The sequence below is a fragment of the Engystomops pustulosus genome, chromosome 7 (genome assembly GCF_040894005.1).
Source record: "Engystomops pustulosus chromosome 7, aEngPut4.maternal, whole genome shotgun sequence".
In the NCBI taxonomy this organism is placed as follows: Eukaryota; Metazoa; Chordata; class Amphibia; order Anura; family Leptodactylidae; genus Engystomops; species Engystomops pustulosus.
Genome location: NC_092417.1, coordinates 146,228,922 through 146,254,291, shown reverse-complemented (window position 1 = coordinate 146,254,291; position 25,370 = coordinate 146,228,922). Strand labels below are relative to the sequence as shown.

The 25,370-nt window shown below is 39.2% G+C and overlaps 1 protein-coding gene across 1 annotated transcript in view; it reads right to left on the bottom strand.

Moving 5' to 3' along the window:
• Window positions 1–307: 307 nt before the first annotated feature.
• The window catches only part of LOC140070235 (uncharacterized), a 178,631-nt gene continuing 153,568 nt past the window's right edge, over window positions 308–25,370 (bottom strand). The window contains exons 53-68 of the mRNA XM_072116590.1: window positions 21,629–21,757; window positions 21,444–21,542; window positions 19,582–19,710; window positions 19,036–19,134; window positions 17,058–17,186; window positions 15,374–15,472; window positions 14,527–14,655; window positions 13,560–13,658; window positions 10,573–10,692; window positions 9,773–9,871; window positions 7,865–7,993; window positions 6,304–6,402; window positions 5,535–5,663; window positions 3,751–3,796; window positions 3,071–3,179; window positions 308–832 (exon numbers count right to left, since the gene is read on the bottom strand). Coding sequence (XP_071972691.1) covers window positions 682–832; window positions 3,071–3,179; window positions 3,751–3,796; window positions 5,535–5,663; window positions 6,304–6,402; window positions 7,865–7,993; window positions 9,773–9,871; window positions 10,573–10,692; window positions 13,560–13,658; window positions 14,527–14,655; window positions 15,374–15,472; window positions 17,058–17,186; window positions 19,036–19,134; window positions 19,582–19,710; window positions 21,444–21,542; window positions 21,629–21,757 — 1,794 coding nt within the window. The 3' untranslated portion in view covers window positions 308–681. The remainder of the gene's footprint in view (window positions 833–3,070; window positions 3,180–3,750; window positions 3,797–5,534; window positions 5,664–6,303; window positions 6,403–7,864; window positions 7,994–9,772; window positions 9,872–10,572; window positions 10,693–13,559; window positions 13,659–14,526; window positions 14,656–15,373; window positions 15,473–17,057; window positions 17,187–19,035; window positions 19,135–19,581; window positions 19,711–21,443; window positions 21,543–21,628; window positions 21,758–25,370) is intronic.

Genomic DNA, 25,370 nt, shown 5'->3' with positions numbered 1-25,370 from the left:
GACATCATTTCAATTTTCACCGCAGGCTTCAGAAAGGCCAGGCCAGACTCGGCCCTGGTCATCGCTTATAGCATCTTGGGACTATCTAACACACAATAGCATTATTACACTTTATAGACATTGGAAGTCAGATTCAGGTATAGCAGCAGACAGTTTTATTGAGTACTGTAAAAGCAGCATTGTAAAGTACACATTTCATCACAAAGAAGTGCAAAGCAGTTATGTTCATTTTATGTTAATTTGTAAGCTACTTAATGATTTATTACTTTAATTAAAAGCAAAGTATAAGCAAAATGAATGTTCTTAATATAATAATAATTCAGGTCTTTCTTATTTCTTTCTTTTGGTAATGAGGATGCAGATTGTAAAATCCCAAGTACTGTGCTTTTTTCCAAAATGCATTTAGATTTTATTAGTTTTTTTATACATCTTATTATCTTTTATCATCTTTTTTTTTATAAATCCAAATACATATTTGTGTAAATTCCATTTCTGCCTTAGATATACTATCAATGTATGGTATATTGGGCAATGCTGTTTGATGCTGATGAACAATTATCTAAAAAATGTAAATTATGAAATTGAACAGAAAAATATGAGCTTAGTAAAGAATGTAACAAATACAGTACACACAGGGCCTCAGGAAACGAAACCATGTAATGTAGGTGCTATTGTACAGTGTTATTCGCACACCTTAGTGGTGCAGCCACATGACTCAATGTAGTCATATTTATAAGAAATAGATTTCCCATTTTTACATGGTAAAGTCACTGATTCTTTTCTTGACTTGCGGTGTTTGCAGCATTTGCATTCTGGTTCAGTTGCATTTTTCCTAATGGGAAACAAACATATTGTTAGCAAAATTTATATATATATATTTCTATACATTATATATTATATTTGTATTACTATACAGCGCTCTCTCTACTACCAGTGTTAGAAATAGGAGCTGTGGTGCAGGGGATTTACTGGCAAATCTGAGAGCGGCGATAATGGAGGACATCCAATGCTCCAGATTATGGATATGGAGGCGTTTATGGCAGTCAGTAGGAATGGGAAGAAATCTAACAGGCTTTAGAAATAGTCCACATAAGAAAAGAATGAAAACATCTGAAAGATGATCTAAAAATAATTGAAGGAGTTAAAGGGAACCTGTCACCACATTCTTTACAAATACAGCTAGTAGCAGGTTGGTATAGAGCCCAAGTAACTATCTGACCCCCTACTTTTAGCTAAAAATAGTTTCCCTCAGATCCCCATAAAATCAGAGTTATAAACTTACCTGGTAGCTAGGGATCTATAGAGTGACTTGGAGGGAGTGGCCTACTGTCATGTGACCAGGGTGACATCACCACAGGTCCTTCAGCCCCTTAACATTAGCAAACTGTACCCCATGCACATATCTGACCACATAAAATCAAAGCATGCCTGCATGGACTTCTTCTCCTCTCCATGCAGGCTGCTGTGATGTCATGTGATATGATATGCTGTGATTTCATGCAATATATGCTTGGTGTACAATTTGCCAAGCTCACCTTTACATGCTATAGACATCCTTGGATACCAGGTAAAATTATATAGTTTAATAAATTGAAATCTGAGGGAAACACTTTTTAGCTAAAAGAAGGGTGTCAGTTAGTTACTCGGGCTCTATGAGAACCTGCCACTAGCTGTATTTATGAAAAATGTGGTGACAGGTTCCCTTTAAGATTGCAGCCTGAAAGTCAGCATTGCATCTGTTTATTAGTTGTATCTGGTGTTGCATCTCAGATCCATTAAAATTGCAATACCTTAAATAATCTGTGGACCAGTATGGTGCTTTTTATTATATTCCCTTTAGAGAAGTTTATTATTTAGTTTTTGTTTAGATTTTTCCATCTGCACAGCTGTATGAGGGTTTGCTATCTGCTAGACAAATCTTTCTAGTGGCATCATTTAAAACTCTATGAAAATTTCCATTTTCTTATGGGCTGTGCATTTTCATTTTGCAATCCAGATTACACCGCCCCTTTATTGTTTTGCCACAACTAAATATATTTTAATTAAATGTATAAACTTGCCCAAAGTTCATATTTCTGTTTATTTTTTGCAGGCCTCCAGCTGGCTGCAATGGAAATTGCCAAATGACAGACATGGGAACCTCTGAGAGGGTCTTGGCTGTCAGAGCAATTTATTGTTGACCACCTGAAGACATCATGCGGAGGCGGATCATAGGTATTATGGTGGTACCACCTCACAGCACCAATTAACGGTAACGACAGGTGTCTATTGTATAATTCAGCACACCCGTGAACTATAAGGAGAGGGCTTAGTCTGTATCAGTCAAAATGGCTGTTTAGAAGGGTGTACTTCTGCATCCCAGCTGTCTTTTTTAGTTTTATGTTTATGTTTAAGTTTTCTCTATATTTCTTTGGCATCTTGCTGTGTTCTTAAAGGACGTCTTCACCCAGGATGAAGGATTGTAAACCAAGTACACTGATATGCAGCTGTGTGTCTCCTCTGAGAGGATCTGCTCTTCTTGTAACTTCTTAGGACTTTTTTTTAAGAAATAAAGGTTTTTAAATTATGCAAATGAGCCTGAGATGCTCTATGGTGCTTGGAGCCCCTTATGTTCATTTACAAAAATTTTTAAACCTTTTTTTCGGTAGGACAAGGTCCTGAGAAACTTAAAGAAGAGCGGATCCTGCCAGAGGGGGGGCACACATCTGCATGTAACTTTACTTGCTTTACAATCCTTCATCCTGGTGGTAGATTTTCTTTAATGTAATGTCTCTATAATTTAATTTTTATAACAATTATTTTTAAAGAAATGAATAATCTCCTGCACAAGACTTATGCTGAGGAAACTGTCCATGTAAAAGGACAGCAGAGAGGGAGAGCAGAGAGCCTCAAGAAGTGTCTAAATGCCTTTTTTCTTCAAAATAATCTTGATGGTTATAATACAGAATTATTTCCCTTACATTCCTTCCCTTCTATATGTCTTTTTCCAACCCTACTAACTATGTAAGTAGTTTGTGAGGGCAAATGCTTTTGAATTCTGATGGAAGTGGTGCAATGTTGAAATACTTACATTGTAGGTGTTGGGCAGGCTCCAGTACAGTATGGAAGAATTTTATCGAGAGTACAATCGCCACTGGTAAGAGTTACTAAGCCAAATTCAAGTCTGCAATTCTTTGGAGCTAAAGAGATAAGTATAAATTAGTCTTGCATAAAAGGAGATTAAAAATGAAATTACTATTAGAACAATGCATTTATAATCTGTCAGTGATGCTGACATAAGGGGTCACTAGTGAACACCCAGTTAAATTGCCACATAGCAAGGAACGGGCATTATAAGCAGCTGAATATTGGGAACAGAGCAGGAAACTAATGAGCCTACTTAGGGTGCATTCACACACCCGTCTATGGGGGTGTGTATGCGGCCGCAAATTTGTGGCTGCATATACATCCCTATAGACTTCAATGGCGGCATGGCTGTGGTATGGTGCCAATCCGTGCCGTACACCGGGAAAGATAGAGCCTGCTCTATCTTTTCCTGAGTATGCGGCCGTGCGCCGCTGTTCCCTATGGAGGGGGCCACCTCCTCCTCCTCTCCAGCGCAGGCCGCCGTGTGAAGAACGCCGTGTGAATGTACCCTAAGGCTTCACCACCGATTTCCTTTAACTGATCAGAAAACTTTTAATATGATTTTATTTTTCTTACTTTCTCCACCAAAATGTTTTTATTATTTTATTATAAAAAAGATCGTACCCTTGCATTTTGAACAGCAACCATCATCACTCACTTCTATAGTGCCCTGTTTAAGAGAAAAACAATGACATTTATACATAAGACAAGCAATTACAGGGACACCCGGCACATTTTATTACAAATCGTGCTTTACAGAAAGAAGCCACTTCACACAGGTCACAGGTTATGTTGTGTGTTGTAGCCTGTGAAAAGTTTTGTTAGCCTTCCCTAAACAACAAAAAATGCAAAAGTGAAAAAAAAAAACATATTTAAGAAGATGTTAAAAAGTGGGAAAAATCTTTCACCAGCAAAAGGCCTCCCTATTCTTATCATCTGTATTGTTCTGCACAGAAAGGTATGTCATCCATACTGAGCATCCATCTCCATCCATTCATCAGTAGCAGGAGATCCCAAAATAGGTGGAAATGGGCAGCCGGGGGGAGAATAGTGTACAACAACCCAGAGTAAGTTATTGTGTGTAGCTCATGGCCCCTGTAGAGATCTACATGCATGGTCAATGTACAGTGAGGCCACCAGGTATCACCGCATCCTTATCGAGTAGGATCATTTTCAGACCATGTTACAGCCACTCAGCTCCAGTGGAGAAGGGAGGGTTGGGCAGCATTCAACCCCATCTCCACGTTGCCGAAATGTTTTTTCACACAGCCATGTGCAGGTAGCCGCATGCATAGCAAATCTCAGGTGTTTCCATTACTGAAAAGCCAGCTGAGCATCAGATGACGGTAACATTGTTACATTATCAAGAAGAAGAAGAGATGGAGACTAAGAAGAGGTTGGAGACAGTATTGGAGCTTCCATGGCTTTTGTGACATCTCTTAATGTTAGGAGCAAGGAATTACTGGATCACTGGGTTGGACATACAAAAGGGATTTGTGACACGACTTTAACTAGATAGACTGAGAAATCTTGCAACCTTTATAACATTGGAGGTTAAAAGGGATATTTTTGCAGGACCATTGAGCAAACTTACTCTAAAGTCGCATGGATTGATGGAATATCATGGTAACGTCTGTGTGGCTGCAGTGTCTGTTGGTGTTTAATAGGTTATATAAGGTAACAAGGAGGAGTTGAATAATGTATCTGAGCTAAACAAGTAAGTGTGCCAAGTTAAGGTTTTGATAGATGCCACCAATGGTAGTGTTACCAGTGAATATTGTAGCCGTAGGCCCCAATGCACACTAATTTATATCGGGATTGTATGATAGCCACTGTTTTTGTGCTTTGCACATGTCCCATGTCTTCTCATGAGCTTATGCCTATGGCTGTGTTTTCCACTGTGCCATGAGTGAGCTATTTACCTGAGTAGCTGATTCTTACTTCCCAACCCTAGTGAAAAGCCTTGGTAATCTGTTCCTTCTGGAATAGATATACTGGTTTGTTTTTAATATGCCATCATGCCATAAGGCTTCCTGAAGGGCATGCTTGATGTCAAGGAAGCTGCCTTACAAGGTAGCTGAAAGAGGTGTGGTTTTACTTATCCCAACCTGGAAAACTATTTGCATATATTCCCTGCAGTGGAGTGTCAATGGATATAAGTCTCAATATGCCTACATGGCGGCCTTAATCGGCAGTCTACGTAAGGAGAACTCAAGCCGCTCACTCAGTCAAACCAGTTCCCTACGCAAGGCGTGGTTTTCCTTATCCCCATACTGGAAATCTATCTGCATATTTAGCTTATTTCAGAGGAGATCCTCTCCCTGCCCGTGGCAGTCTTTTTCTATTGTCATCGCCATGTGATGAGACCACAAACAAAATCTTTTATTCCTTCAGAGTCAATGACTTACTGTTTCGCAGTCTTCTGGATTCACTTGTTCACACGTCTTATTATTTAATATAGACGTAAACACTCCATTGTTAAACATACAGTTGTAGGATATACATTTGTCTCCTGGGGAATACATCGATTCCCCTGCCTTACAACAAAATAAGAAAAGAGATACTTTAATATGTGTAAAGATTATATATAATTTATCATTATAAAATACAAAAATGGCCCACAATTGGCAAGGACCTAAGGTGACAAAATTTGTTGCTTACTGCATAGTGTTCTTCTGTGTGTTCTGCAGATATTGCTGCATGTTTCATTTATTTCATGTTTCAATTATTTATTTGGAAGTCTCACGAATCTAATTGAAACAATTTGTTTCCTCTCTCTATAGCTGGTCAACAATGGGGGTTGCAAATTATAGGTTACAAATTTTACTGTATGATGTATGTTTTGTTATACAAATGAAATTAATTTCACTTTGTTAAGAAAACCTGCCACCTTGGCGGCATGTCAATGGATAATCACTGATCACCTTGGGCATTTCAACACTGTGGGGATTATTTACTAAGGGTCCGCTGGGACGGGTATTTATGTGGGGATTGTGTCACACGCGATCGGAGTGTGGCGCAGCTGCGCTGGCTTTCTGCATTAGAAATCGGAGAAGCTTCCAAAAAAAGTTCTGATAGTACAACATTTCTTCTTAATTTCTTGCACAATTTTAAATAATTTTTCACCTCTCCACATCTATGTCAACAATAAGCAAAAATTTTAAGGCTTCTTTTTACCTTTAAAGTTACATTATTTCCTTCTAACATTACTATGTTGCAGGCTACTGGGAGACATTGACCACAGCACTCATTATTGGAAACAGTATACACTTCACCCTGTAGATAAGACAAGAAAAGATCCACATCAGTTTCCACATCTAATACTGATACTTATTCTTTAGATGTTTTATCAATATTTTTTAGCCTAGTAAACTCCTTTAATAGGGAACCTTTTTTTAAAGATATTTATTGGGTAGAAGAAATATTATACAGTTAACATTGGAAATACAACGTTCAGTAAGCACATGTTTTACATATTAAGCAGATATATTGTAGTGAGATATTACTTCTTTCTACCCAGTATAATCCTGTGACTCCTTTATTACATATCAATAGACAACAGAGACACAAGTGCGTCACTTAGAAACTGTCTCATGGCCTCAATGGTTTCAAAAGTCCTAAAGCAAAGTCTGCATGCGGTTATGAGCGTGCTTCATTAAACCTGAAATCATAATTGGAATGGGGGGGGGGCATTGGAGTGTGCCCAGATTTCCAGCACCACGACGACATCATTAGAAATATTAATAGAATACTATTACAATCAGCTCTTTTAAGGGTATGTGTCCCTTAACCAAGAGCTTAATTGGTCTGCAGCCACAATATCTGACACTACTAAGTAGATGGTGTGCATGTTTACAACACTCAACCGTCAAGACGTGGATCAATTCAATTTATGGTCAATTCTAGTCATTCGAGATTTTTATTATGATCCTTCTTCAAACATTGCAAAATGCGGTCTATCCATGGGGTCAATTATCTTTAGTCTTGCAATGTGCAACCTTTTTATTTTTGGGGGCATTGTTTAATTAAAGGGTGATAAATCTGGCATTTGAGTATTACTTTTTTTAAAAAGTCGCAATAAGACACACAAAAATCATTTTTGACCAACCCCTTCCTAAACCAACAGGGGAGTAGAGTATTTTTCAATGAAAATGTTTGCAACTTTTTGAATTCTAACGATAAATCAAACACAACACTGCAAAACTCTGTAACAGGGAAATTTGGTTTGCGGGGAAAAACATTACGGACATTTTTAAGCGAATATTCAAATATGCCTGAATGAGTTGCAAACATAAGAGAACAAGAGAAAAAAAAACTAATACAATGACCCCCTATGTGCATTCAGCTCAGCACTTCCTGCTCTACAGAAATGAATCACCGTAAAATTCTGAATGTCTGCACAAATTCTGTATAGAAAGGCAAGTCAACCAAATCGGGGATGGGCTTGGCCTAATCGCACATCTATTTTAACAGAAACAAAAGCGATTGTCAATGAGCACCATGTGTTTTGCATTGTTATAAGTTATAGTGCTTGTTTCTGATCACCGGCCTTCCTTGTTCTGACAAGTCAGCCAGAATGTGTCAGTGCAATTTTTTGTAGGAGGAATTAACATTGGATACAATTGTAATTTTACAACTTCCTTACAAAATTACTGAGCTTCACCCAAGGCAATCTGATCAATGTATTAATCATACTATTAGTTCTAAGATTTAAAGTTTGTAATTCCACGTCACTTACTTCGTTGCAGTCCTTGTTACTCTTGTATTTGCAGACCTTTGTTTCCACTTCAGTAACAAGTTCACCGAAGGCTTTCTTACAAACGTACGTATTACAAACATTTTCGGGATCGGGCAAAGACTTTCCAGGCTTCCCATGAGAAAATAAAAGTTATTCATTTTTATACCAATATGTATTAAGATTTTGACATTTGAAGTATTCCCACAAACACACACACGGCCACTCCCATAGGACTATGGACAGAGCTCTGCATACAGAAAGGTAAACTTTCATCTAACTTATGTTTTTTTGCAGAAAAAGCAAGTTTTATTTTAAACACTCTTTGGCAATGTGTACACTATTCTCTAGGGGGACAAGGGGAAGCCAGGATAAGGGCTCTTGCTGACAGGTTCCCTTTATGGCTGCGTTCACACTCTGCGTTTAGATTGTGTTAACAATATAATTATAAAATGTTAACACTGGGGCACATTTTCTAAGGGCTGTGTGCCAGTTTTCTGTCAGACTTTCTAGTGTAAACGTTTTGCACAGGTATTTAAGAAGTGACCAATTTTGTGGAGCAGCTGCACTAGGCATCATGCAAGACAAGTTTCTGCACTGAAGAGGGCGAATATTCTCGCATGGCCCATGTTAAAGGTGCTCCAAAAATAAAGTTGGTGCACTCTGTCGGGCAGTGCAAGGAGCGCCAGATTCATGAAGAACGAGCGCCAGAGATCCTGAATGTGGCTTCCTCTGCACTATACACAGGCAAACTGCACTATGTGCAGTTTTAGTAAATGTGCCCCATTGTGTTTATACAAATGTGATGTAACAGGTAAACACAATGTAAACTGAATTGCATTTACAATACGTTAACAAACACATGTGTGAATGCAGCCTTAAAGGGGTATTCCCATCTGGACATTTACATGTAATTTAATTCTTTTGGCATACGTAAACATTTCTTCAATTGGATGTTATTAAAATAAATGTTCCTGTGTGAAGATAATTTCTCATAAATATCGCCATGTTGTCCCTTAGAAACCAGATAGCTTCCTCTGATACGACCACCTCACATTATGGCAGTGGTGGCCAGACATGCACTTTTGAGCCCTGCCGGACCTCCTGGATTCAGCGATCATTACCATAGGGCGGCTGTGGGACACGCAGTAACTTTCATATACAGAAACCTTGTTGTTTCTTGTGCAATCAAGGTGGTCATATCCAAGGACACAGTCGTGTTTATAAGGGACCATATGACTACATTTCTGAGAAATCATCTTCACACAGGAACATTCTTTTTAATAAAATCTAATTGAAGAAATGTTTATATATGGCAGATTAATGAAACTGAATGTGAATGCCTAGATGACAAGGAACAGATTGTTTTTGTATTTGTATTTTTAGACATGAGGTGGGAGTTATTCAGCATTTCTGCAGCTCTTGACCAGTTGCTCATATGCAGAGGCTGCAGGGAGGGTCTTGCCTGATTACAAATGTGTTACCACTGTGAGACGCTTGTGATCCGAATCAACAACCACGTCTTTTGTATTGTTTACATCCAAAACATGTGGTACTTCATTGGAAGCATTTCATTGGAAACATATATGTGATTAGGCAAGCCCCTTCCTACAGGCTTTGTGCAGCGTTTCAAAATGCAACATAAACGCTGCGTGTGAACCCGGCCTTACATGCCAATATTTCCATATCTAGATGATTCTCTAAATGCTAGAATATTGATCAAAACTTGGAAGCAATGCAAATGAAGCTGTGGGCTGCCGCAAAATATTGTATAAGAGAGATAGAATAACATTAAGCAGACCCTGGGTACTACTAGTTACTACTATTTGACTGATCATTTCACACTTTCCAAACACCAGGTATAATATCTCATTTCATTTATAACACTAAGCTCTTTTTATCAAATCATACCTCTAAAAATATTGGTGTACCCAAGGATTGGTAAACCACACATGACTCCTGGACACATTTTCCACAGCATTCATTGGCAGGAACCTCATAAGTTTCACCCTAAACACAGAAAATAACAATATAAAATTTATTTGCAGAAGGCCTTTCAACTTTTTAAACATGGATGAAACAATGTCTTTGCAGGTGCTTTTCAGGACTAGTATAATGATGACTAACCTTTACAATAGGTTATCAATATCAAATCAGTGGCGGTCTGACATCCCACCGGTAATAGACTTGGCTTGTTGGCAGTTCTGTACCAAGTGATTGCTGGGGTATGGGGTAAAGGACACACCAACAATCTAAACTTGATGATGTATCCTACGCAATGGTCATAGACATCCATTACAATTTTCCACAATACTGGATCTTGGCACCTAAACTGTGGCGCATCCTACTTCATTGCCCTATTATTCTGTTACCTCGAACCACTAGCAGCTGTGCCTCACCCCTATACCTGGGGGGGACCCATAAAGTGCTTCTATACAATACGTATTTGAAGGTCTCCCAAACTGAAATGTCAAAAGATATCAGTTTCGATTGTGTTCTAAATAAACTAAAAAAAGCATCTTAAGCAGTAACTTTTTACAAAGAGTGCCAAATTCTTGTCCAAGCGTACAATTGAAGGTGTGTGTGTGTGTATGGGAGGGGGGGGGGTTGAGGTAGGGATTCTTGTTACTGTGATACATGAGTAAGAAAGAAACAAGTTTATTTAATATAAAATGATACATGATTCAATGATCAGTTGTCTCAAAACTTACAGGTCTACACTGGTCATTCACACACTTCTGTACTTCCAGATAAGTCATAGGTCGATCATTTGAATGGTTACACATATACACTGCACACTTATTGTCAACACTTGGCAGTCTTTCACCTTCCTTTGAACAGAAGAAAAAAAATTGTAAATAAAACAGTTGCACTGCATGGTGTTCAGCTTAGTCATTATGTACAGGGTGCAGACAAAATGCAAAGTTTCCAGCTGCATTTTGTATAAAAGAAATTATCAAACCTTTGGCAAAGCAAATGGCCACTAAATTTTAATTCTACACTGCAGGAAAATTCCATGTGGAGACACCAAGAATTTACAGCACATCACCCTGGAGTTTATCAGCAATCTTAAAATTTACTCTAGCTGTTAAACTGATGTTGAAGTGTTTTTGTGTGATGCACCAATGTTGTACTGTGGCATCATGGGACTGACAGCAGAAGAGAAATCAAAGTGAAAGCACAAAGTCAAGATTTTATTTGATCAGAAGTGGACCCAAAGAGTATTACAGCTACCCCATAACTGCCCTATAGTGAATAGGATTTCCAGAATGTGTAATGTAATACATTCAAATTCCATAGAAGTTGATTGCACATTGGGGGAGATTCATTATGCTTTCTCTGCAAGTTTTCTATCAAAAAAGGCATATGAATCTCCCCCTGCCCGCCAGTTTTTTGGCTTCTCCAACTTCACGTCACTTTGGGCATGTCGTCGAGCAGGCGGAGGGTGATGATGGGCGTGAGCACCCTGCCTGCCAGATGTACTATGGTCTCCGCTGGAAAATTGGCGGAGATTATAACAAAAAACTCCATCAGTTCATACCTGGTCTTAGTAAATACGGGAGAAGACTGATGGTTCGGGACCTTCTACATGGGAGCTGGTGCACCAGCAGGGGGACTTTTAAAACTTGTGTTCAACACGCTTGTCTTCCAAAGTTTTCATCAGAGCTATAGCTCATATACATCTAAAAGTTTCCTTATGAAAAGAATGCTGGAAACTTGAAAACTTCTGACTGGTATGCACCTAAATACCTGAAAACTTTGAAGACAAAGAAGGTTGCAACTATCACAATGTTTAAAGGAAACCTACCACTTTGCCTTGCCAAAGTCTCGCGCCATGTGAGCCGCTGATGCGCATGCTCTAATGCTCCTGAGGGCTCGGTGACGTCAGCATGCCTCCCCTAGTATGCTAATGCCCAAGCAATGTGACATAGATTCAAGCGCCGAGTTGGTTATTAGCAAAGTTCACAATCTATAGTTATAATCCATCCATTTCGTTATTTGATTAACCAAAATATGTGCCTGTACCACCTCATCTCGCTTATGTGCAGGTTAGTGTAGGTCATAATGACCATTTCAAAGTGGTAGGTTTCCTTTAAGTGTTTCACATGTGTGTCAAGTAAAAATACAGTACTGGGGAGTGAAGGCCTGGAGATCTTCTGAGACAGAGAAGGTTTATATAAGATAGATATTGAAGAACCCAAGGGCCACATACACACAGTCCTATTAGAGAAAAAGTCTGTACCTGCGATATTTGTGTGTCAAGAGAAGGTCTAGTTAGCACCCAGTAGGATAGAAGTGACATTTCTGCATATGTTATTTGAATAGATATAAAAGCAAAAAATGCCAATCCAAGATAGTATCAACAATTAGACAGTCGAGTATAGGTACTTATATAGTCACTAAAATTGAAAAAAGTGCATAGTGATGTAGAAAAGATTTGATCTCACCAGTCTTCAATCGGGAGTTCCAGGAATAACGGGATACAGGTCGGAGACCACCTATATTTCCCTATTGTAGCTTTTTCCTGGCCCCGTGTAGCAGCTCCCCGCCCTTACAAGGGCAATCCCAAGTCTGTCCCTGCTGGTGGCTATTATGCCCTAAGGCTGAAGGATATGGTCTTAAACTGTCCTAAACTGGGCCCACGCCAAGTTGTTTAGCCTAGTGACCAGGTGCACATGACTGTTAGTCAGACAGGCCACAGCGCGGTCTTTGACCACTAGTTGTTGGGCTAATGTTCACCTAGTTCCAGTCAGCATTAAGAATCCAAAAACTAATTTGTGTATTTCCCTGATGAGTGCATATGGAAAGGTTTGCAATTGAAGACTGATGAGATCAAACCGTTTCTTCATCAATATGCACTTTTTCTATTTCAGTGACTATATCAGTCCCTATACTGGGCTTGAAGTGATAGAAGGTTAATATATGATTCAGTGTTGAAGTGTGGTTTTTGTCCACTTTCACTAGGTTCATGCAGCGATTGAGCTGTTTTACTGTATATATTAGATGTGATTGTTGGTTTTATTAGCACATTAAAAGTTATGTTTTAATCTGAAGAGGCATTTTGCTACTATCTATATGTGACTTGAACTACGATTAAGGATTGTTTAGATGAGAAACGCGTCAGTTTTTTACCCTTTTTTTGTCATGTCATATAATTCATGTTTTTACACATTATGAAATAAAAATTGTTTTATCCGAACTACTCAAAGGATTTGGCTGAGTGCTGGAAACCCTCCCTTCTTTCATATGTGACTTGTGACTTGTCCATCTGAAACCTCAAACATCTCAGTTCTGAAGGTCTGAACTGAGGGGGAGATTTATCAGAAGTGTCCGAGAGCAAAACTTATGTAGCTTATATTTTTTAAAGACCCATTATGTATATGAATTATGCTTATTCCCGAAATACCCCTTTAATGCTTTATTTCATTAACTAGTTTCTGGAGTTCGTTCACATGGCAAAAATCATGTTAAGATTTTCCCTTGCAGGATGCTGATTCTGATTTCATTTACTCTTACAGATTTAATATTCCAGACAGTATGAATAAAAGTAAGAAGTTAAGCAATTATAAGATGATATGTAATAAAGCGGTAGAAAGGCAAAACTAATTGTATGTCCTTTTTTATATCGTTTTAATGTGTTGGTCAACAATTTTATAGAATGTAAGTTACTGAGCACTTCAACTACAACGAAACATACCTTCAGAAGTGTAATTGTTCCATTCTCTGCAATAACAGCACAAGATCTTTGGATGCACTGTCCACAACACTGATCAGGAGATCGAACAAATTCTTCATCCTTAATATATAAGTTAATAAAGATTAGAATAAAGAAGTAAATTAGGGACACTGGGGCTCATTTACTAAGGGCTCCGCGGCCGCATTTCCATCGGGTTTCCCAAATTTTTCCGTTTTGCGTCGAATTCCGCCAGGCGCACGTGATCGGATTTCAGCGCCGGCTTTCATGCGACAGAAATCGGGGGGCGTGGCCGTCAGACAACCCAACGGATTCGGAAAAATTGTTTTTGTGTAAAAAATGTTTTGTGTCGCAAGACAATGGGGCAGATTTACTTTCCTGGTCCATTCGCAGTGGGTTCTCTGCGGTGGATTCAGGTCCAGCCGGGATTCATTAAGGCTGTTCCTCCAACGTCCACCAGGTGGCGCTGCTGCGCTGAAGTTCCCCGAAACGCATTGGAATACACCGAGCTGGGCTGATTGAAGGTAAGTGCAAGCTCCGCGCCACTTTTTTTTTTTTAAATGCGCCGGTTTTTCCGAATCCATCGGGTTTTCGTTCGGCCACGCCCCGATTTCTGTCGCGTGCATGCCAGCGCTGATGCGCCACAATCCGATCGCGTGCGCCAAAATCCCGGGGCAATTCAAGGGAAATCGGTGCAAATCGGAAATATTCGGGTAACACGTCGTGAAAACGTGAATCGGGCCCTTAGTAAATGACCCCCAATGTATTTACATGCACCAGGAAGTAGAAGGTGAACTCCGGCGGACCTCGGAGCAGCAGCGACACATGCAGGATATCAGGCGCACGATGTTAGTGAATCCTGGCAGACCCGAATCCATGCCGGACAATGCGCCACAGGATCGCGACTGGACCGGGTAAGTAAATGAGCCCCTATATGTTTTATCGCAGAGCAGCAGCAATATTTACTTACCCTCTTACAGTCCTTCGAGCTGTTATATTGGCAGGCCTCTTGTTTTACAAGTGTAACAAACTTTCCATCCAAAAACTCACATAAATAAGTTGTACAGTTATCACGAGGGGAAATATAGGATTGTCCTTCCTAAAACCCAGAAAAAATACACCTATTAAGATTTTTTGTTTTCTTCTGAATTCTGTATAACAGTTACAGGCTTATCATATCAAAAAATGATATCTGTGGTTAATTTTAGCTACTAAGGAACATAAGCAGGCAGTGACATGATGTCATGACATATGGGCCTAAAGTTAATAGAAAGTTAGGTATGAAATTAATGGCTAAGTAAGACTGACAGGATGAGGCCTAAGCATGACTAACCCACGGTTACCAATAACAACATAATTCTTTTAGCTATGTGATCATTAGAAGGGGCTATGACCACAACATCACAATGAATGATAGTAGGGGGGGTTCATTTCTAGATTAGTAATTATCCATAACTTTCCATCACTTGTACTTTGATTATCCATGAATGATCAATGGTAAAAGGTTGAACCTTGGGGTATTGCCATTTTCTGATTTATAGAAATATATTTATACAAATACATACAGAATACGCTATATTTCATCATCCATGTATTATACTCAGTGTAATGGTAAAGCCTTTTTGGTGTAAATGAGAAATTCCAGGCACTGACTATGTCTCCAAAGTTTGACCAGCAAGTGAACAGCATTGAAGGAAAATCCATCGGGCAAGTAATGCTCATTTACATTTTTTGCATAATTTTGTTCGACAACAACTTTTTATGATAAAAAACTTGCGCAACTAAATAATAATAAAACAAAATATTTTATTACATACTTTCAGTAAGGTAAGCCCTTCATTAGGCGGAGTGACTACACAAGCTTTCTGGACGCACTGTCCACAGCATTGGTCAGGTATTTGTTCAAACTCTTCACCCTAAATAAAAAAGTTAAAAATAGTTTACAATAATTACAATCTATTTATATATCACCATCATATTACGTTTCACTGTACAAATTTTTGGGGGACATAAATAAAATAAGATATAACAAAGTAAAAACATAGTTATATGAAACAATAGGAGTGAGGGCCCTGCATGTAAGAGTCTATGAGAATGAAAGGGGTGACACATGAGTTAGAAGATCTTGTATAATGGTCCAGCCATTAAGTTATGAAAATAATTAATAAATAAAAATGCTGCTTGAACCAGTTTATCAGTCCTAATCTTATATATAAAGTCAAAGGTCAATAGGACTACAGGGAAGCCTTGTATTTGGTGTTTGCCGGATTATAGATGGGATAGGTTACTTAAAAGAAAGTTGAAGTTTTTATGCAGTTTGGGAATGTACGTGGCCTGTGAAGCCTATCAAAGAGTCTTTTAGGATTATTAGTGAGAGAGGATATTAGATTGGTAACATAGACCTCTTTAGCAAGGTGAATGGCATAGTGACAGGTGGTGAACATAAATTTAAAGTGAAGAAAGTCTGTTGATGCACTATTTTCTCCACAAACATTAAGCACTCCTGGAGCACTGCTGATGGAAACATGTTTTGGGCATATGCCAAGGTTGCCAAGGGAGTATGGGCAACCTCCTCTGGGGCACTTTTAAGAACATGATTAAAATGGTTAGTTGTCAGGTTACGACAGAAGAGGAAGAAAATGGGAGACAGAAATGACCACAAAGTTTCTGTGAGGCAGTTAGTATTGATGTCATATGGATTCCAGTATGTGCGATTGGTAGGCATATTCTGTAAAGGAGAAAAACTATTGACAATAAAAGATAGAAGGTTTTGGTCCTAAAGTGGAAAGATAGTATCAGAAAAGTCAGAGGCTGAAGAGAGTCAGGCAAAGGCCAAGTCAGAGAGGTTTCCTTCCTGGTGAGTAGGAAAATCAGACAGTTCTAAGAGTCCTAAATAAGTAGTTAGTGATAAAAGCTGAGAGGCATAAAGGGAAATGAGGGTCTCAGTAGTGATGTTAAAGTCTCACATAATGAGCATTGAAATATCACAGGATAGAAAGTGTGGAAGCCAAGAAGCAAAGTGGTCGAGGAACTTGTAGCATTAGGAAGAATTGCGAACCATCATAAGGCACAGCAGCAGGGGAGACAGTGTCATCCTGTTACATCCACATTTCAGTGATGGGCAGCAAATCAAAGAAACAGGTCGTGAATGAATTCAAGTTTCGTGCAAAGAGAGCGGGCATTCCAGGGGGCATATTTGAAAGGAGCTATAGGGGGAGAAGGAGAGTAAGAAAAAGGATGAAGATGAACTGAATATTATGAGGTTTGCAGAGTTTCTGTGAATGGGTGAGAATGAGGTGGAACAAGATGGAAAAGGGTGGTTGGATTAAGTATAGGGTGCATAAGAATAATACAACAGTAAAGGAAGGATGGAAGAGCTGATGTAAATGGTGGACCCTGAGGGGATAGATGGAAAAACGATAGTAGCAATACTAGGGATTTCTTTGTTTACCAATTTGTCACCATATGTATTATCACAGAGCAGAGTCATTTTTTACTTACATTTTGACAATCACTTATGCTCTTATATTTACAGTTTTCTTTTAACACGAGTGTAACAATCTTTCCATCCACGGTATCACAAACATGAGATGTACACCTATCATTTTCGAAAGTGATAGATTGTCCTTCCTGAAACCAGAAGACGAAGTGGGTCATTTACATTTAGACATGATATCTGTGTGTGTCTTTTTTTGTTTTTTCTGGGTTTTGAACTTGGCTTAATTTATCTTAGAGGTTGATATATCAGGCAGGGTTTTTGTAACTTTTTATTATAAAGTCACAGATAAGTCACAAACTCTTCTGCAAACCCTCAAATGTTTTTCCTTAGCCTGTTCAGGACTGGAGTTTATTTGTGATTTTTTTTAACCATGATTTTCACCAAAATTGCAACTTTTTCATTTGCCCACATCTGGATTTTAAAGATACTGTATTTCTGTAGCAACACTGAAAATTTCTTGTGCGGCTAACTTTAGAGTGAAAAAGTCACAAATTCAAGCTCAAATATATGAAAGTTGCAAAAATAAGAAAAAATTACACTCATGGACTGTTAAGGCCACTGTAATTTGACAGCAATGTATTCTCATTCACAGGGTTTTGCAATTAAAAAAAAGGATAACAATAAAAGTTTCTATGAATTAATTCAAACTCATTTCAAATAAATCATCCAGAGTTATTACACAAATGGCAATATACTGTATTACAATACATATAATATATATCGAAGTCCAGGTATTCAGTTCAGAGGAATAGATACAGTTGCATTTTAACTTTTAGACATTTTCTGTTTCTCCTCTATGATGTTCAAAGCATACAGCTACATAAATTCAATGAGAACTGTGCTGGAGTGGGTGTGCACACCCACAAAACAGCTGTCACTGCCAGTGGCTCTACAAACACATAATTGTCCAAAACAAGCAACAATGGGGCTCATTTACTAAGGGTCCGAATTGCGCATTTTTGTCGGGTGTCCCGAATATTTACGATTTGCAAATTACCCCAGGATTTTGGCGCACGCGATCGGATTGTGGCGGATCGGCGCTGGCTTTCACACGACAGAAATCGGGGGGCGTATTCTGAAAACCCGCAGAATTTTTAAAAAAATTTGTGTCGCAAGAATAGCACTCACATACACCGGGACGAAGAAGGTGAACTCCGGCGGACTTCAGCGCAGCAGCGACACCTGGTGGACATCGGGCACATGACCTTAGTGAATCCCGGCAAGCTCCGAATCAACGTCAGACAACGCGCTGCGGGATTGCGACTGGACCGGGTAAGTAAATGTGCCCCAATGTGCTTAATTTTCAGTCAGTCAATCAGTACTTGTCAAGAGGGGCTTCAGGACTATGACCAGATATTGCCATAGACAGCTGATTTTGCCGGCAAGACTCATTTTCATGTTTAGAATAATGTAAGCAGGACAAAGGCCACATGTGGTGGCTGTAGCCTTACACTAAGAAATTAGTTAGGGGGGGAACTACTATTTTCCTCATAACTTACTTTATGACTTCTGTATTGTTTTTTTTTGTTGACCGCAGCATAGTCTCTGTTTACAAAGGAGTATATACCACTGGCACAAATATTTTATTGGTTGAAATAAATAATAAATTGAAATAAATAAAAAATTATCCTAGTATATATACATGCACTTCTCCGGCTTCTTGTTCCAATGTCACCCATCCCAGTAGGTTTGCAGATATAACCAGCCAGTGTTTATTAGAAAACCCCCCTGCACTGTTTTTAGTAAATGTGGGCCAGTTTCTCTAAAAATGTCCAGGAAATAAGATCAGTGGGGTAATATCCAGTAAGTAGTGGGTTCATAATGGAGCAAAGACAATGAGGTAAGCATTGGTTATTTTTCACATCGTTTGTCAATTCTCATAAAACATTACTTGTTGGATGCCAACTTTTGTAGAATATGACAAGATACGTGAGCAACTCAACACTCAACAACAATCAGGCATGAGATATTTTAACTTACTTTCAATATTTTAGTTTCTCCTTCTGGAGACAAGACAGCACAAGATGTTTGGACGCACTGTCCGCAGCACTGGTCAGGTAGTTGAACAAGCTCTTGGCCCTAAATATAAAATGACTATAGATTAGCATAAGTACTTTAATATAAGAATGGCAGAGCAGGGATGTCATGTCCCACGACTCATAGTTTAGTTATATGGCGGCTAAAGTTTGCACAAAAAGTTCCAAGCTCCAAAGTGTATCCCCTCACTTCATCTACCTATGAAACCTATTTGCCTGCCACCTCAGATATCAGGCGTCTCCTATGGAATTCTGGCAAAATGTCACATTATCACAAGTGGGTTTGTGTGTGTCTATAAGAATTTCATCTTACCATCAACTTCTTCTTGATTCTTAATATATGCCTTTTTAGCTGAGCTGACATTGTCCAATAAGACAATATCTTGTTGTGTGTACTAGTTCTATACAGACATACATAGAAGGATTGTCTCGGTAGCCTCAAACTTACTGCCGGGATATTGAGTCACAATAAGGGTGATCATTTACATACATTTTCACAGTCATTTGAGCTCTTATGTTGGCAGGTCTCTTTTTCTACAAGTGTAATCAGCTGTCCATCCACCTTCTCACATCTATATGCTGTACACTTGTCACTGGGAAAGGTAAGAGATGTTCCTTCCTGAAAACCAGTAGAAAAAGGCTGTAAGCAATTACGGTAATATGTACTGCTGTCTAGAATGTTATTCACTGGGATTTCTACAAAACAATGATACAAAGGATAGGGGATACAAAAATGAAATGCTAGGGAACCAACAACAGAGATCTCCAATACCATTGCCTTTAATTATGAAAGCAGAGGTTGTAGAGTCTTCTTTGTGAATAAAGTAATGGTGCACATCGCTGACCGTGGAAAGATAATCAGTCCATGGAGATTGTCAGAGTGTATAAGTCTGTCAGACCCAGGCAAATTTCCACATCAATTCAGACAAGACAGTGCAACAGATATACTGTATCATCACCAGCCACTGCAATGTATTTGGAACAGTATAAGGCCCCATTTACATGACCGCAAATTTGCGTCCGGATATACATCCCCATTTGGTGACCTGGCAGTGGTACAGCACCGTACCGCACCTCTATGGAGAGGGAGCATGCCTCCCATGTGAATGCAGCCTAAAACAGTTTTAGAGAGTTTTTGCTTCATTAATTTCTATGGGAGCATCATAAATTGCTAAGCATAGTGCTGTAAAGCATGTTAGTATGCATACATCTAATCTATACAGCAGTAATGCTGAGGAAAGGCTTCAGCCTGAGATTCTCTGTTCTGGTTGGCTGGGCTGCTATTCATATTGCATGTGAAGGCATATAGCATTATAAGAAGCTGCTATCACACCCGCAGTGTCAGGAGGTCTGGACACCTGACTTGACAAACTAAAGAATGTGCAGCAATATGTATACGACAGAAAAAATCACCCACAATCAACGCACAATTTTATGTGTTTTATGTGTGTACTTGGTGTGTTTCCACTGTATGTGTGTGTATTTGCTGTACATGTACTTCAAATGTGTGTAGATGCTGTATATATACTTCATATGTGTGGCTACGATATGTATACATTGTATGAGAGAGATTTATCGTAGGCTTTTGATGTATCTGGCGGGTGGCGCGGCTGGTGAGCAAAACTACATGAGGTCCGACCAGGCGTAGTTTTGCATAAAAACCAGTGAACATAAGTTTGCTGTTTTTTCAAAAAATGGAGATATGGGGCAGGAACGCACTGCACAAGAATTTGCTATTATTTCACTGCTTGTAAACTATGTGTGTATATTGATGGATATATGGTGTGTTTATATTGTATGTAAGTGTATATACTGTATGTTTCTATATGGTTTGTTTATATTGTAGGTATGTGATGTATATATGCTATATGTGAGAATTTGGTGTGTTTACAATGTATTTGGGAACAGTATACTTTGTGCATATGTATATGGTGTGTGTATGATGTGTGTGTATATATGATGTGTATATTATATATGTATATTTGTTATGTGTGTATATGATGTGTGTGTATCTGATGTGTTTATACTGGATATATGTACTTACTGAATGTGTGTAAATGTATATATGAGAGCATAAATGTGTAAATATAAGTGAATTAGTGTTTTTGAGAATATAAATGTATATGTGTGTGTTGGTATAACCTCATAGCACCTTCTATGTGTGTGATTGTATAAATATATATATATATATATATATATATATATATATATATATATATAGTCAGCCCCTCCTAGTTATACCGCTGGACTTCACATCTAATACCATTATGGGACGCTGCAACAATTTTCATATAATATGATAAAATCCTTAAAGCAACTATAATCAATAATCACAAAGATGTGATAACATACCTTCACCAATTTAGTTTCGCCACTTGGTGAAACAACAACACAAGATTTCTGGACACACTCTCCACAGCAGCGGACAGGCGATTGGACATACTCTTCACCCTGAATATAAAAGTTAATATAGATTAGAATTAGAAGTAAATCAGTGCCATAAGTATTATTACAGCGGAAGGTCACTATATACTTACATCTTTACAGTCCAGGGAGCTGTTGTATTGGCAGGTCTCTTTTTCTACAAGTGTAATAAGTTGTCCATCAACCACCTCACATATATAAGAAGTGCACTTATCACTGGGGGGAGTATAAGATCGTCCTTCCTGAAAATCAGAAGAAGTAGACTGTTAAGACTTGGTGTATTCAACTGTGATTTACTATTATTCATCGGGCCTTTCCACCACATAAAAATGGCCCCTATCAAAAGAGTTTGCTTTATGAATGAAGTTTATGAATGTATTTTCTCATGGAGATTGCAAAGTACAACGCTCGGCTCAATAGTTATCACTGAAGTAGGGAGCAGTAGGGTTACCAATTTTCAACATATAGTTTTGTCTCCTTTCTAGTGAAAATCCCTTCTTGCCCCCTCATATCCTTACGTTTGCCCGCTTCTTTTTGATAGCATATAAGATATAGCATAAGATTCTATCCCCATTGTACCACCATACACAGATCATGTTGATACACTAAATGTATATTTATGTTATTACTCATTATAGTTAATGTTATTATGTGAAGTCCTCTTTACTAGGCAATCATATATGCTCTCCAGTCATAAACTTGCCTTACAATTGTTCCTGGGCCAGATCTCTCTCCCTCTCCCCATATTTAGGGGGTCATTAACTAAGGGCCCGAATCGCGTTTTCCCCACGTGTTACCTGAATATTTCCGATTTGCGCCGATTTTCCCTGAATTGCCCTGGGATTTTGGCACACGCGATCGGATTGTGGCGCATCGGCGCTGGCATGGCGACGGATATTGGGGGGCGGGGCTGAACGAAAACCGGACGGATTCGGAAAAACTGCCACATTTACAAAAAAGTGTCGCGGGACACGCGCTTACCTTCACTAGGAATAGGCCGGTGAACTTCAGTGCATTCCAGCGGACCTCGGGGAACTTCAGCGCAGCAGTGCCACCTGGTGGACGTCGGAGGAACTACCTTAGTGAATCCTGGCCGGACCCGAATCCACTGCAGAGAATGCGCCGCTCGATCGCGAATGGACCGGGTAAGTAAATCTGCCCCATATTGTTTTACCCTTAGAATCATTGGGGCAGATTTATCAAGTGTCTGAAAGTCAGAATAATTCCTGTTGCCCATGGCAACCAGTGACAGCTCCCCTTTAAAATATTCATGAGCACTGGTAAAATGAAAGCTGAGCTGTGATTGGTTGCCATGGGCAACTGGAAATATTCTGACGTTCAGACACTTGATAAATCTGCCCCATTATCTTTTACATTGAGACGTGTTTTCTCATGACAGGGTACTACAATTCTCCTGACTATGCAATGACTTACTCTGACACCCCGATCACTTATTAGGCTCTCTGTTTATCATAGATTTGTCACCCAGATTGATAGAACAATTTACCAGTTATTCCAAGATGCTTTTGAACTTTTGAACGCAGGTTGCTTTTTGTTTTTATTTATCTATGCTATTTATCTTTTATCCAGGTTTCATCCACCGTTTTTAGTGAACTTAACTGTTTCAGCCTATATATACATATATATGTACACAGACCACTGCATATACATATGTTCTTTTATTTTTTGTATGTCCTAATTGTACTTTATACGCTTATGAATTGACCCACTTTTGTTTCCTAGATATGAATTTATTTACTATAATCATATATTTATAGATCTCTATATATATTTATTTTATTTTTATATTTTATGTCTATTCTTGTACTCATAAAGCCATTTATGACCTGATAAAGGGAGCAATGCGCACTACATCTGCTAATCAGTGATCTGAGCCAACGAGCAGCCATTTCCAGCTTTTTTCCCCTCATCTTGCTAGAATTAAAATGGTCAGATACTGGGACTGATATCTCTGCAACTGGCAAAGACAGAGACAGGAGCTTACTTAGAAATCCTGGGGCCCCATAGCAAGTTTCAGCTTTGCCCCCCCCCAAAAAAAAGAAAAAACTGCCACTACCAGTGTATTTTTAAAAAGCTGATACTGACGGATTACTGTTTCCAAATTAAAAACCTTTTGCTCATTGCCAATAATATTGCAACATATGTAAAGATCCCCAATTATTTACAGTGCCTCTATCGTTCATTTATTTACAGCATCCCCCATAAATTTACATAAAGCACCTCTCCTCTAATAAACCATACTCCCTTCTATACTGATCACCCCCTTATACAGCATTACAGACCATCTAGTTGCTATACTGTACCTCACTTCCATACTGAACATAAAGCAACCCCATATACACATACAATGGCCCTATGCAGTGACCTTCTGTACTTTTCACGTTACATTCTACCCCTTCACACAGTGCCCTTTCTTTCTACAATAAATACAATACAATAAAGCACTTTCTTTATATAGTGCCGTGTGATAAATATGGCCAGGGGGAGGGGGCCTTATACTACTCAAATCCCCCACTTCCCTCCAGCCTCATCCCAATTGGTCTAATGTTGCTAGCTAGAATGGAGCTAGCAGAGGAACTCTGGCTCTGCAGAGGGTAGATATAAACACCATTAGCAGCCACAGCATCTCAAAAATGCTTGAGCTGATTTTCCCCCCATTTTCAAACAGGAGACAATGGGGCTCATTTACTAAGGGTCTGAGAGCCGCACTTTCGCCGGGTTTCCTGAATATTTCCGGTTTGTGCCGGATTGCCCCGAGATTTTGGCGCTCGCGATCAGATTGTGGCATATCAGCGCCGACTTTCACGCAACAGAAATAGGGGGGCGTGGCCGTCGGACAACCTGACAGATTCAGAAAAACCGTGGAATTTAAAAAGCAATTTGTGTCGCAAGATTAAGCACTCACATGCACCGGGAAGAGGAAGGTGAACTCCGACAGACCTCGGCGCAGCAGTGACACCTGCAGGATATCGGGCGCACAATCTTAGTGAATGGCGGCAGACCCTAATCCTCGTCGGACAACGCGCCACAGGATTGTGACTGGACCGGGTAAGTAAATGAGCTCCAGTGAGTCATAAAACTTTTAGACCAATACGTTGATTAGGGACAGTTATGGAGTTATTGTCCATCTCAGCCACATACATTTTTGGAGCCTGTATCACCATGGTATCCTATCGATATGTCTAATTAGGTTCTAGCACCCTTGGGTCCAGAAATATAAATATCACAAGCAAATAGCAAATGGATCCGGTTTGGTATGAATGTGATCCCGGGATTCACCCAGATCGAATGATGCCAGAATCCTGACCATACGACTTCCCCTTGAAAAGCTATGACTTGTCCAAGGTTCTGAACTTAAAACCAGGTAGGAGGAACCCATGACCCATTTTGGGGGTGGGCAGAGACGTGTCTGCACCTGATATAATCAGTCTTTAGTCTGGTAAACCATTTACCATCAAGTGCAGAGGAAAGATCTTAAGGTGTGGACTATTAGGTCCAAAAGGCCCACACCTAAGGTAACTAACTTACTGAACTGCTGATACTTGTAGTCCTACCCTTGTATTTTTACTCTGTTTGACTGTATATATCTCTAATGTATATACTGTTTTGTCTATTGTGTCTAGTATCGGTTATATACCTGCTACCAAGTTGGTTCCTCGCCCTATATAATCCCATTACTGACCAACATATATTAAAGGAGAACTGGTGTTGTGCCATATCCGGAAGTTGTGTGGACAACTTGAAATCACTTCCAGGGCCACTCAGAACCCGTGGGTTCTGAGAGTGTCTAAAAAGGATAATTGAGTGACCTTTCAGGGGTCCGAAATGTCACAG